This window comes from Podarcis raffonei, chromosome 5 (assembly GCF_027172205.1).
Source record: "Podarcis raffonei isolate rPodRaf1 chromosome 5, rPodRaf1.pri, whole genome shotgun sequence".
In the NCBI taxonomy this organism is placed as follows: Eukaryota; Metazoa; Chordata; class Lepidosauria; order Squamata; family Lacertidae; genus Podarcis; species Podarcis raffonei.
The window spans coordinates 59,346,030-59,359,012 of NC_070606.1; the positions used below are offsets into that span (position 1 = coordinate 59,346,030).

Consider the following 12,983-nt stretch of genomic DNA (forward strand, 5'->3'; position numbering starts at 1 on the left):
CCAGTTATTTTGTATCAGCCCTCCTTATTTTCAACAAAGTTATACCAAATAAACCGGCAAAAACAGCAGAAACAATGTTCTCTTTTTCCAGCTGACAACTAGCTGACTAACAGCTCACTTGACAGCTGTCAAAATCTTCAATACAACAGGCTTTCTCATAGGACGTTCCCGGGTCTCGGGGGGGTGAAATTTCAGCTCCCAAAATTCTTTTTATCCTCCAGTAAATCTTCTTATAGTGTCAAAACCGTGAAGTCAGGATCTTTCATTAAAAAACAAGAAACAGATTCTCTCGACCTTAGCTGCCCAGTCCTTTGCTTTAAATTGTTTACAAAGAGGGGGGGTGGACTTCCTTTTTAGCCCCTTCCCGCTCGTTCCAAATCCAAAATTAAAAATTTTTAAGGTTCCAATCTCCGTATTACTCACGGGTTTATGTTTTAGAGTCCGATCGGTCTTGGAAGAAGTTGGCGCTCTCTGTCAATGGATTGCGGCTTCACTCCGTAGGCGAGGGAGTACTCTCAGCACCACGCCTCACCCTACCTCCGTTCCGAAGCCTTTAAAAAGGCTCCGTCGCGGATTGGGGGGGCGCAAATGGTGCCCGCCGAGTCTCTATGTTCACAGGCATCCGCGCCTGTGATTTTAAGGGTCTCCGCTTCGCCGCAGCGGCCAGACCCAGACGCTACGGAGCCGATTCCCTCCGGAGCTCGGAGGGAATCCGCCATTAAACAATGGCGCCAACCCGGAAGTCCTACCATGGTCACTAATTTCAAGGGGTCTACTCTGAATACAAGTTGGTTGAATACGACCCAGAAAGTTGTAGGAAGGCGATACCAGTAGCACAACATTCTGTTTGTCAGACTCAAAGATTTTTTGCGACAAAAATCAGAAAGTCTGAGCAAGATCAATAGGACACACTTATGTCCATATACTCCGAGTAGTCTACCTGGAATACAGCTAATCACTCCATGTCACCACTACTAAAACAACAAGCCATACTTCTGGTTCAAAGTTATTTCATGGGGTTAAACAACATCCTTGTATACCTAGTTAGGAGCTGAGTAACAGATTTCAGTTCTTGTGTTGGGTGCCCAGGAAAGCAAAATATTCTACATCCCTTTGTAAAGTGAGAGCAAAGAAGCTACAGACAGGTAACACAATCATGCAGGTAAGTTCACACTTTCAACAAGGCTAGAACTGGGACACAGGCTGTCCTAAACTAGACAGAGTACACATGCATATGGGAAATTGCTAGAGGCAACAATTAAGACTGTCTCTTCGATCTTATAGCTGCCTACGTTAGAGAATCCAAAGTAACATGTGGAAAACTGTTAACAAAAAGTACAAATACGCTCTCATTCTAAAACTTCAAGGGCTTTTTTGATCTTGTGATCTACAGAAATCACTGGTACAGACCTTCATTCTTCTCCAGTTTTAGAAAAGTAGCTGCTTATTTCAACAGAACTATTACAGTGGACGCTTGGGTTGCAAACGTGATCCGTGAGGGATGCACACCTGCACCCCGCAGTGCCTGCAACCAGCAGCGGAGCATCTGCACACGCACGGGTTGCGATTCGGCGCTTCTGCACATGTGCAACCGCCAAAACCCAGAAGTAACCCGTTCCGGTACTTCTGGGTTTCGGTGGTCCGCAACCCAAAAAAACGCAACCTGAAGTGTCTGTAAACCGAGGTAAGACTGTACCATGTGTTCAAACAAACACAGCATTATAATTCTAGCAGATTGAAATGCATCCCCAAAGTCTTCAACATCTGAGGGTCCACCAAGGGGCTGAGCAAGAGAGATCAATAGGTGGAATTGGTTATAGCATTCCTCCAGCATCCCAATCCAGAGCAACTTTTTTAAAAGCTTGACTGGGTAGTATGCAATACCCAAGGGTGGGACAGGGCAGGGAGAATTATAGTCAGACAGATTCCAATTTTCAAATAATGCCCTAAATGCTACCAACAAACAGAAGAAGGATATTGTTATGCCCTGGTTGTGAACCTCTCTGACTTCTTTCTCTAGTCACTGTCGACAGCCAGAGGCCAGACCCAAAGTAATGTCTGCCACCACAGAGTGAAACCCACTGAAGCAATGTCAGAGGATGCAGCTGCTGTGTTCCTGCATCACCACCCCTCTGCTTTCTCCAGCCACTTCAGCCTGCTGTAACAGGCAGAGAAGAAAAGAGGCAACAGAGCAACAGGGCATGACACAGAGCAGCTACATACACAGCTGCTGCCAGATACATTAATTTCTCCTTATCTCATATTATGCAGAAAGACTAAAAAAGAAGAAGCGAGATTAAACATTGACTTTTGCAGAGATGACATTAAAATCAGGAAATACTCTATGGCACCATACAATTATATGGTGAAACTGAAATATTTCTAGAAATATAATTTTCTGTTCTAAACATAATATTTTACAGTGCAATGTTTCCCTGTCATAACTTGCAGTCTCATCCCATGACTGAAGCTACGTAAGAAGAACTCTGCTGAGCTTATCTTGTCCACCATTCTGGTCTCACAGTAGCCAACCAGATGTCAAAGGGAAGCCCCTAGGCAAGGCATGCCTGCAACAGCACTCTCCCATTCCCGGCAAATGATATTCAGAGGCAAGCTCATTTCTTTCTACTGCCAGAGTTTAAAACTGATCTACAAGGGAAAAAAATTAAGCCCACAATAACCTCAGAATGGCCTCAGTGCCTATAAATTAAGCCTCTTGCGACCCCACATCCAGGAATACATTTGCACACCTAGAACTAATTGGAACTAAGGAAACCACTTGTGTGTAAGCAATATAGACTCCAACTGCCTCATATTAAGTTGCAAACACACTCCACAGCCAGTGGGGGGTAACATTATTTTATTATCCTGGAACCTACAGCTGAAGTATTGAAGTAGCCAGTTTTGAATTTCAAACTTCTTATCCCGAGAAAGCAAAGCATCTTACCGAAGTTAGTTACAGGTGTGATACAAGTACCTTCCTTAGAATCAGCACTTACAATTTTGATCTTCTTTTGTACAGCTCAGTGTCTAAGAAGTCCCCATGTGAAGCAGCTACTACTTCTGTAATACAAAGAGAAAGGGAGAAAAGAATACAATAAGATCAAGTTTGCAATGCAAGAACCCCTGCTGTCCTGCCATGTTCCGACTCTCAGGTTAAAACCTGCCTGACAATGACTTGATTCACTGCCCAGCAACTTTAGCTCACGTGTTTCAGATCCCTCCACCACAAAAACACCCAACCGACTGATCTTACTAACACAGAGAGGGAAAATACAGAAGCAAAATGAGAAAGGAGAAGAATTAGAGAAGGAAAAATAAAATAGACACTGTTGGCATAACCAACCACAACTACTTCTAGAGAACGGCAGACAAACGGACGGTAACCCATTAAGAGTTAGACATATCAGTCACAAATTGCAGTTTTATTTATGATATTTAGAAGCATAATATAAGATGTCCCTCTACATCAGAGCCTCTGAACAGCTTACAAAGGATTCCTAAGAATCCATCCCTTATAGCAGGGGTGGGAAGAGTGTAGACTGGAATCTCTAGACAATTTGCAATAAATCAGCAAGCATTCCTGACTCCCAGTTGTTTAAAAATAGCAACAAGATGACTTTTCACACCTAAATTAGGCTGCAGAAATGAAGAACGCTAACCAGGAATGCACTTTTCTGTGAAAGGGTTGTGAGCTTAATTCAGTTATGGTACTGAAAACCAATTCCTGGGCTCAGAATGTACTCAGAGGCACCCTCTTCTTTAATTATAACTGTATGTCTTTTGCTCCTGGCTCTGGTTAATAGATATTGGGACTCTAATAAAGAACAAAGAATATTTGCCAAGTCTGTAGTCTGTCTACTCTTTCCTGATAGAGCCAATTCTGCTTCGTACTTGCGGCAAAAGTGTGCCAGGGACTTTCAGACCATTCTCCAGGCCAATCAATCTCAATTATAAAAAACTAACCATCAACACTGGAACACAAACCTCTAATCAAATTTTGCTATTGGAACGTGAGCTGGTGGGCAATGTTACCTCTTGAACTAGAGAGGTATGGGTCCAAATTCCTACTTAGGCATGAATGCAGATTGTCTTTTAAGTTAACTGTACTCTTACAACTTCCGCTCCCCTTCATTATGTACAAATAAACAAAGCTTCAATGAGAAGTTGTTACAGAAATAAAACCCATGAGGAAATCTTCTAATCTGTGTCAGAGCTACCACAAAATGTAAACCATGGAATCTGTTACCTTTGAATAAATGCTAATACACTTTCAAAGCACAGTGTTGGGATTATGTGAACAGATACTCATTATGATGGGATATAAGGGGTTGCATCGAGTGGAGGCACAAGATGATGATGAAATTACTAATAGTGAAATCAAGTGGGGAATGCCAGGAAAAGTAACAAGAACACAGAGAAATATGAGAGAAGAATCAGATCATTCAAGGGAACTCCAAGGGTTGCAGATATAAAACAATTTAAAAACAAAAACCGCCAATAAGGGCAGAAAATTCTCAGTAACCACAGAATATTGTTTGTGAAAAGGAGGGCAGAAATGGTGTGTGTGTAGAAAGGGAATGGCCTGCTGGAGGAGGGAAGCCATAGTTACCTAGCTGTAACCCCATGTGCATTTTCCTATTTCCCTTATGGCTACTTTCATGCATAAAGAAAAGGGTCATCATGAATACCACATCAACTGTGGTTTTAAGTTCTGCAGCTTCTCTTTTACTTCAAAGTGTTTGCTTTATGAAATGGGGAAATGCATAAGGTATTTTATAAGTCATTTTTAAAACATATGCCTTGCCGTTAAGCAAGTGTTCACCATTTCAATTTTAGGTTCCCTCACTTGGTTATGTGTGACCCAAAAAAAACTATAGACCGAAGAAATCAAAACACAGGTATATTTTAAAATGAATACAAGTGGCACATGCAGATTGCAATATTTCTGAGAAGTTGTTTGATTTTATTAACATGTGCAAGCACACTTGGAGCTGCTTCAGACATTACAAAATCCCAACATGGAGCTACTTCTGTGGGAATTAACACATAGATCATCAAAGAAAGTGGACAACACATATGTATTATAATGCATGTGTACACTTTTCTTGTGCACCCAGCTGCTATAATCACTCAGCTTTCCTGTGAACACATAACAAAGTGGATACATGCACTGTGACGGTATAAGCTATAAACATAGGAGCCAACTCCTACGAACCGATTAACAGTCTTCACTGTGCCCATAGGTATACCCTGGAAGGCTAAGAAAAGAAGAGAATCCACCCTTGAAGAATATTAATTTAGTCATCTCCAACACCTGGGAATTGACTCTATTACGCGATCTAGAAACAAGATTTGGGGCAGGGGAGCCAATCGTTTATCAAAATATGTGGAAACAAGAGAAGAGAGAGCACATTGGTCCCAATTATGAGGGCAGGGAACCACGTGGAAGCTTAAGCGTGTGGGCAACAGCAGAACAAGACACTTCACCTGCCCCCAAATGAGAGCTCTTCCCTCTTCCATACTACTGCAACAGGGGTGCAGGAAGGTGAAAGCACTTAACAGAAAAGAGGAGTGGGGGGAGATGACTAGAGCAGGAAATGCATAAAACTGCCTCCTGAGCAGCAGCACCTACCTACTTCCTCCCGCCCCACCCTGCCCCACCCCAACTCACCTCCACTGTAAATGGGGCTCTCCTCTTCCCATCCCAGGTACTGTCCCCTATCCCACGTACACAGAAAAACAGGTGCGCTCAGGCCCCCTTCTCCCTAAACACGCCCCCAAGAGCGCCCCACAGGCAGCCTCCTCCAAAGTCCCCCTCTGCACCCCAACACGCCTCCCTCCCAGTCATGTTTTGCCACCCGACCCCAGGCAGTGCCGCAGGTCCTCTCCCACCGCCAGCCCAACTTCGTACCCTGACCGCTCCCTCCCTAGCCTCAAAGGCCGCTGCCTAACTACACAGCGCGGGGCGCAACCGAGGCCGGACCCTAAAAGGAAGGGAGCGAAACAGCCCCCGTTACCTGAGCGGGGCGACCGCCTCTCGGCGCGCATGCGCCACCGAGTCAGACTTCGCCCCGCCCTCTCCCTACTACGCAGGCGCGCCGTCCTTTATCTGCCCGGCCCCACCTCCAACCACCTTGCGGAGGACGGCTTCTGCTGGGTACTAGTGCGAGTTGAGTGCGGATGAAAAGCAGACGGCATAGGCGAGAGCCGGCCTTACACGGGCATATATGGGGGGGAAAGGAAACCTTCAGCAGAACTGGCTTCCCGCAGCCAGTTGTTTTGTAATCTACCCCAGGATTAGAAAGTACGGAAGCAGTTGTAATTTTCACAGCCCGATCCAGTGTATTTACACCCCACGCGCTTTTTTACCTAAGGGGAAGCTCTGTTAAACCTATTGCGGCTTACTCCAGAGTCAACATGCAAAGAATCGTACTAGAGGGATCCAGTGTCCTGCGTACGGGAATCTTAAGCCCTCCTTATCATAGCTGTCAACTTTTTCCTTTTCTTGTGAGGAATCCTATTCGGGATAAGGGAATTTCCCTTAAAAAAATGGGGAAAGTTGACAGCTATGCTCCTAATGGAAAACTTCTCTTCTCCTGTACTAGTGAAAGGATCCACATCCACATAATCTGCCTCCAAGATCTCTAATCAGCTGATCCCCGTTCCTAAGACCTTGAAGTAAAGGTAAAGGTAAAGGGAACCCTGACCGTTAGGTCCCATCGAGACCAACTCTGGGGTTGCGGCACTCATCTCGCTTTATTGGCCGAGAGAGCCAGCATACAGCTTCCGGGCCATGTGGCCAGCATGACTAAGCCGCTTCTGGCGAACCAGAGCAGCACACGGAAATGGCGTTTACCTTCCTGCCGGAGGTTGGCTAGGTTGGCAGGAGCAGGGACCGAGCAATGGAAGCTCACTCCGTCACGGGGATTCAAACCGCCGACCTTCTGATCGGCAAGTCCTAGGCTCTGTGGTTTAACCCACAGCACCACCCGCATCCCTTAGACCTTGAAGTAGCCTGTGTAAAAGAAGCAGTTACCACCACGAGGCAGGAAGGATCCTCCATGTGCTTTTACACACTCACACAGCATAAGCATGAAGAAACCCTAGCTGCAAATTAATCCATGCAATTTAATCAGATCAAATCAATCAGCTGGTTTGTCGTCCTGTAAATATGTACTCTTCATGTACCGCTGCGCATACTCACTGTTAGATAAGAACAAACTGTTGACGTTTGATTCGCTTGCTTGCAGTCAGCAGATTTGCAGAAATTTGCAACTAGATGGCTGTTAATCCTGCTCTGCAGATAGTCTGGGCGTGTTTGTCATTCCAGACTTTTTCCTGCCCCTGCTTGTTTGCTTCTGAAGAAGAAATAAATACAAAGAAGGGAAATGTGTCCCACTCTTGGCAAAGCAAGAAACCTCATCTGAAAAGTGTTGCCGCCCACACACACATTTGTATAGTTCAGACACACCATCCTTAAGAACATAAGGACAGCCTGCTGGATCAGGCCATTAGCTGATCTAGTCCAGCATCCTGTTTTCATAGTGGCCAACTTGATGCCTATGGCAAACCACCAAGCTGGGCCCAATCCTTCCTATTCCCCACTACTCCTATGCAGGTAAAACTGAGGTTGCTTTCTGAAAAACTGGAACACAATATTCTCTGAGCCAAGACAAATATGCAGCCCAATCCTATGCACCTTTACTCAAACGTAAGTTCCACAGTGGTACTAGAATGTAAGGGTGCACAGGACTGAACCCCTTTTTGCAGTAAACTTTGGTGGAGGTTTTATAAATGAGTTTAAGAAAGCAGCCTGATCCTATTGGAAGAAAATTCAGTTTATTTCAGTAGGGTTTATTCTCAAGGCTAGAAGCTGCTTTTCGTGTACTTCAAGCCATGAACGTATTTGTTTGTAGACTGCACACCATGTTACTACAAGTTTAGACTGCCATCTTTACCCTAAGGCCACTTTCCTGTGAGGCCCACTCAAGCAGGGGGAACTATGACTGCACAGTTAAATAAAATCAGTGACTGGTGCCTTCTGCTGCTTTCAACAATCCTAAAAACTACTGGCTTGTGATTTACTTCGACGGTAAATTGCAGTGTTATACGAAGTAAACGCCGCTGAACACCATGGGACTTGCACCGGAGTAAACATGCATTGCAGGTAATGCAAAGCGGCTAATTTTGAGGGGCCAAAGGCCTGCTGAGTCCTCTCACCCTTCGTAGTAAATACTCTGCGACCTTCCTCTAAAAGTTAAACCGCTTAGAGATTCCGTCGAAATATGAAGCGCTATACAAGTGAAAACTATTGATGATAATGACGTGTCTCTTTAACGCAGGGCGGAGCTGTAAAGCAGGCCCGGCAGGGCTCCTCTCCTCTGCCTGCTTCTACACTCAGGAGCCGCAGCTCAGTCGGGGCGGTGAGATTTTTAAGCTCATCGGGCAGGGACGGAAGTAAGAGAGCCGGAGGCAGCTCGGGCTCTGCCGCCGAGGCCCGGCCGCGGAAGCGACTGCGCCCGGAAACGAGAGGCCTCGTGATTGCAGTAATTGTGCGGGGCGCTGTTGCTTTCGGACCTGGACGGGGAGAGGCGCCGAGGTTCTCGCTGCCCGCGCGCCCAGAGCTTCGCTAGAGAAACGCCCGGGTCGACCTGCCTGCGCTCGGCCTCCTCGGGGCGGACCCCGGGGCGCCTAAGGGAGAGCTGCTGTCAACTCCCGAGAGCGCGCGAGGAAGGGAGAAAAAGGGAAGCAGCGGGACGAGGGACGTAGCCCGGGAGTGCCAGGACCTGACCGCTGCGGAGGAGCAGGGCGCGCAGGAGCTGGCGGACTAGAGTTAAGGGGACTCGGGAGGCGCCAGAGGCAGGCAGCGGGGCCCTCCTCCAGGACGTGGAAGTGCCCGGCGAGAGCAAGAAGGGCGTCGAGGGGGGGTATAGGGGCGCCAGAGTCGGCGGGGAGACCGGGCGAAGCGAGGCTCCCGGCTCGAAGAGGCAGGGCGCGTTGGGGAGGCGCCGCCAGCTTCGCCCCGCCGCGGCGCGTCTCGCTGAGCTCCTTCCCCATGTGGTCGGCAGCCGCGGCGGACGCCCCGAGATGAAGCTGCGGCAGGTCTCGGACTGGAGCGACTTCGTCCGCGGCCGCTGCCTGCGAGAGCTGCTGGAGCAGGGCGGCCCGGGCGAGGCTCCCAGCCGCCTCTTAGCCAGCCCGGACAGGCAGCATCTGCTTCTGTTGTGGAACCAGCCGGCCTCGCATGCTCGGGTTGTGGCCTTCCAGCGCCTGGGCGCCGACGGGGCTGACCTGGAGAGGAGTTGGCAGCCTCCTCAGCCGCCCGTGGTGGGGCTGCTTTTCCTGGAAAGCCCCGCGACAGCTGTCCCTTGGGTGCTGACCATCATCTGGGAGCACGGCAAGACTGAACTCTGGCGATTTGTGCCCGCAGTGGGGTGGCACTTGCTGCAGAGCCTGGAGCTGTGCCATGGAGCTCGTGCCCGGGTTGTCTCCATCTGCAGCTGGGGGGCCCAGCTGGTGTGGTGCGAGGAGAGGCCCCCCTTGGACGCCCAGCTGACGCCCGAGAGGAGAGCCTTCAGGTACTGCATCTGCACTAGACGCCTTCAGATCGGGGAGCAGGGAGCCCAGCTGAGCCCCTTAAGGATTGTCTTGCACAACAGCCCTGTGTACCGAGTGCTCGCCTCACCCTCTGGTGTTTTCCTGCTGCCCACTCCAGCCACCTTCCAGGGAGTTGCCAAGTTTGTCCTCATCTGGCGTCCCGAAAATGCTGACATCATCATTGCTGCTCCATCCAAAGGTTGCATTTGTACTAAGGCTTTGCTTCCAGGCAGTGAAGTGGACTTCAAGAAGCTGCTCTTGGGCTGTGTGGGGCTCTTGGCAAACATGGACCCTTTGGATATCCATAGCTGTGTGCTCTCTGGTCGCAGGGGGCTCCTCCTGGTTAGCACGGCAGGAGCTGTGGAGCTGGTGCAGCCCGACGGAGTGTGGAGACCCATCTTTGACTTTGGGGGAAGTGCCTTGGCCCCAGGGGAGCAGGTCCAGCTGAAGGTTTTTGGGGACACCCTTGCCTGTTTCTTTGGAGGGGCTCTTTATCTTGTGGACTTAGGCAGCAGGCAGTTGATAGAAAAGAAAGTCCTGAGCACGGAGGAAGTGCTTTTTTTGGACTTCCATGCCGAGGAGGAGGAAGTGCAGCTCCTGGGTCCAAATGGCATCTACAGCCTTGACTTCTCTGGTACCGACAGGGAAGAGCCCACCCTGGTGGAGATGGTTTTTGAAGAGGCCTGCAAATACTATCAGCGGCGGAGCCTCAGCAGCTCTCAGCTCACTGTAGAGAAACTGAAAAAGGGAGACATGTTCCAGGCTCCCATTGCACTCTCCTCCATCCTGTGCTATAGCCTTGCTTCCAAGGATAAACGTCCCAGGGCCCTCCCAGAGCCTTACGCCAAACTGCTGGGCACAATGCAGCTGGAACTGCAGAGCTACCAAAAGCTGGAATTCCTTAAATTGTGTGTGGTCGGGGCCTCAGAAAGTGAGGTGGAGAGCTATGGTGAGGCGCTCGTGGAGCAGGAGCTCGGTCGTCTTCTACACTTGGACTTAAACAAGGAGAACCTGGCCTATCTGAATGCCATCTTCAGTTCCTTCCCTGGGGCCTCTTGGAAGGCCATCCAAAACCACCTGCAGCTGCAACAGAATGGGGATGGAGTACTGGTAGCCAGGGCTACTCCAGATGTGTGGAAGAAAATCCTGGGGGGATCAGTGCCCGGCCTCAGCAAGCAAGAGGAGGGGCCTCTAAATGGGATGGTTCCACTTTTTGAACTCGTCTGTCTCTTGCTGCACCAGTTCAAGCCTAAGTGGCTGCCTCAGTTTGTGGGGCTATCCCAGGAGTACCTGGGTGCCTCTTGGACTTACGGAAACAAGGAGGGCCCCGAGGGTGCTGTGCCCCTCTACAAAAGGGCACTGGCTGTGCTGCCAAGGAGGAGCAGAGGCTCTCTGGCAGATGGGGAAATGGAGATTGAGCTCCTGCTATGCAGCCAGCGGCCCAAAGCCATCCTGCAGGCCATGGACCTCCTTATCCAGCATGGGAGATGGCAGCGTGTGATGGAGGCTGCAGAAAAGTTCTCCATGCTAAGCCCTTTGCTGAACAAAGAGATCTTCACCATCCTTTTGAGAGAGTGCTCCCAGCATAGGGACCTGGACCCTTACTTGGACAAGCTGTGGGAACTCTGCCCTGCAAATCTGAGTGCTTCTGACATCCTGAGCATTCTTCAGCAATATTTACCCCCAACAGAACTTGATCCTCCTCCCTTTCTCCCAGGTGGGTCATCCCAGCTGACTGTTGGCCTGCTGAAGCCCCTGTTGCACAGACTAGCCCAGGGCCCACCTGGCCAGGATGAAATCTATGCTGTCTTACAGAGTCCAACTTTCCCACCACCAACCCCACCCAGGCAAAAGAAAGGTACCCCAAAGGCAGCTGCCCAGGAGGAGTTAACCCCCTTTCAGAACCACACACACCACTCATTGCGTGAGGTGGTATGAAGCTTAGAGGTGGGGACAGGCAAAAGGGCATCCACAGTAATTGGGCCTGGTGGGGGTCAGGAGCCTTCAACCTGTGTATCCACTTAGGCCCTGCATCAGCAAGCTGCCTCTGCCAGAGTGGGAGGTAAATCCCAAAGTTTATTGCATTGCCAATGGGTTTTTTGGAAGAGTGCAGAGCTTGTAGCAAGGGTTGGGTGTTTCTGGTGCCTTAAACAAGAGCAGATAAAGTCACATAGGAGCTACACTATTGCTCACACAGTTGAGACTAGCTGAAGAACTGCTGCTGGTGTGTTCCCTTCCATTTGTGAATGATGCTGGTGGGCTTGGGTTTTGTTAAACTTCCTCTACGTTTTGGTAAAATGCTAGTTTACATGCATCTGACATATTTGCATGCGAGCTTAGTGTCACTGGGGAATTGCCTTGCTTTGACTACCTTAAGGATGCGCATCTTGAACTTCCATCAATATGCTTTAGTAGTTACCTTTTAAAGTGCAGGGATTGCTCCTGGCAATATGCCATCCTGTATGTTGCCAAGTTTCACTGACCAGTATTACTTCCCCCTGAGACCAGCGTTTTGGAAAGTCCCTGACGGAAAGCATGTCGTCTGTCTGCTTCTCTGGCTGATAACCCACAGCTCACTCCTCTGATGTGTTTAAACATGCATTATTTACCTGCAACTGGGGAAGCCCCACTGCGCACACCTTTGTCCCCTAGAGTGGTTTTATCTTTTGCTTTTTATAAAAAAAGAAAAGTGGAGGTTATCAATAGAGGGAGCTCTGCAGTTCCCTGGAGTAGGGCATGTCCTGTACACTTGCAGAGTAGTGTAGCCCTTGCCTCGTGTTTGGGACCCCATGCTGGCTGTAGGCTTAAATGAAATGTATCTCTATTATAGAGGAAGAATGATGGGGACTTGGAGCAAGACAGTAATGCTTGTTGGTGTCTTGCATTTCCTTCATTCTGCCTAAGAATAACTGCCATTGGGGATGAGGAATATTCTCACCTAATGAGACTTTCATCACTGAAGCTGCCTTACATAGATGGGGCAGGAAGAGTAAATTTTAACATTTCCAGACACAGGAGTGGGTTTTTCTTTTTGCAGGTGGGAGAAAACATTTTAAACCTTATGAAATTGCTGAAATTGCTTTTTTTAAAATGCAAAGGTTCCCCAATATGGTACAAAGGAGAGAGCTGGCTTATTGAGTGTAAGCAGCAAGTCACCATGCAGTTCAGTTTTCAAACTCAATGGATGAGTTTGCCAGCCAAAAATGGGGTGTGGAAGGCTTTATTACTCTCAGAGTTGTCTGGATTATTTACGCCTGTTGAATTGGGTGGGTAATTTTCTGTAGGCTTATGACCCTTTGTAAGACAGGACCCTGCCCTGAGACTGAGCTGCCTGAATTCCAAGCAGATCACATGTATTCTGCCTCAGCCCAAGCCTGATGCTG

At 48.7% G+C, this 12,983-nt stretch overlaps 2 protein-coding genes across 5 annotated transcripts in view; one reads left to right on the forward strand and one right to left on the reverse strand.

Annotated features, from left to right (window-relative positions):
* Nucleotides 1–7,225, reverse strand: part of ARMH3 (armadillo like helical domain containing 3) — a 122,921-nt gene extending 115,696 nt beyond the window's left edge. Inside the window, exons 1-2 of one of the 4 annotated variants that reach the window (XM_053389450.1) lie at nucleotides 6,021–6,069; nucleotides 3,000–3,063 (exon numbers count right to left, since the gene is read on the reverse strand). The gene's annotated coding sequence lies outside the window, so the exon portion shown is untranslated. Of the gene's footprint in view, nucleotides 1–2,999; nucleotides 3,064–5,674; nucleotides 5,749–6,020; nucleotides 6,075–7,207 lie in introns of those variants that run through there. The other 3 variants (XM_053389451.1, XM_053389453.1, XM_053389452.1) reach the window with 3 other exon arrangements.
* Nucleotides 7,226–8,363: 1,138 nt separating this feature from the next.
* On the forward strand, nucleotides 8,364–12,983 carry HPS6 (HPS6 biogenesis of lysosomal organelles complex 2 subunit 3). Its single transcript, XM_053389454.1, has one exon. The coding sequence runs from the start codon at nucleotides 9,091–9,093 to the stop codon at nucleotides 11,536–11,538; it is 2,448 nt and encodes an 815-aa protein (XP_053245429.1). The 5' UTR covers nucleotides 8,364–9,090; the 3' UTR covers nucleotides 11,539–12,983.

What these genes read in the sequence shown, in the direction of transcription:
- HPS6 (XM_053389454.1), top strand. Translation starts at nt 9,091, where the DNA reads ATGAAGCTGCGGCAGGTCTCGGACTGGAGCGACTTCGTCCGCGGCCGC.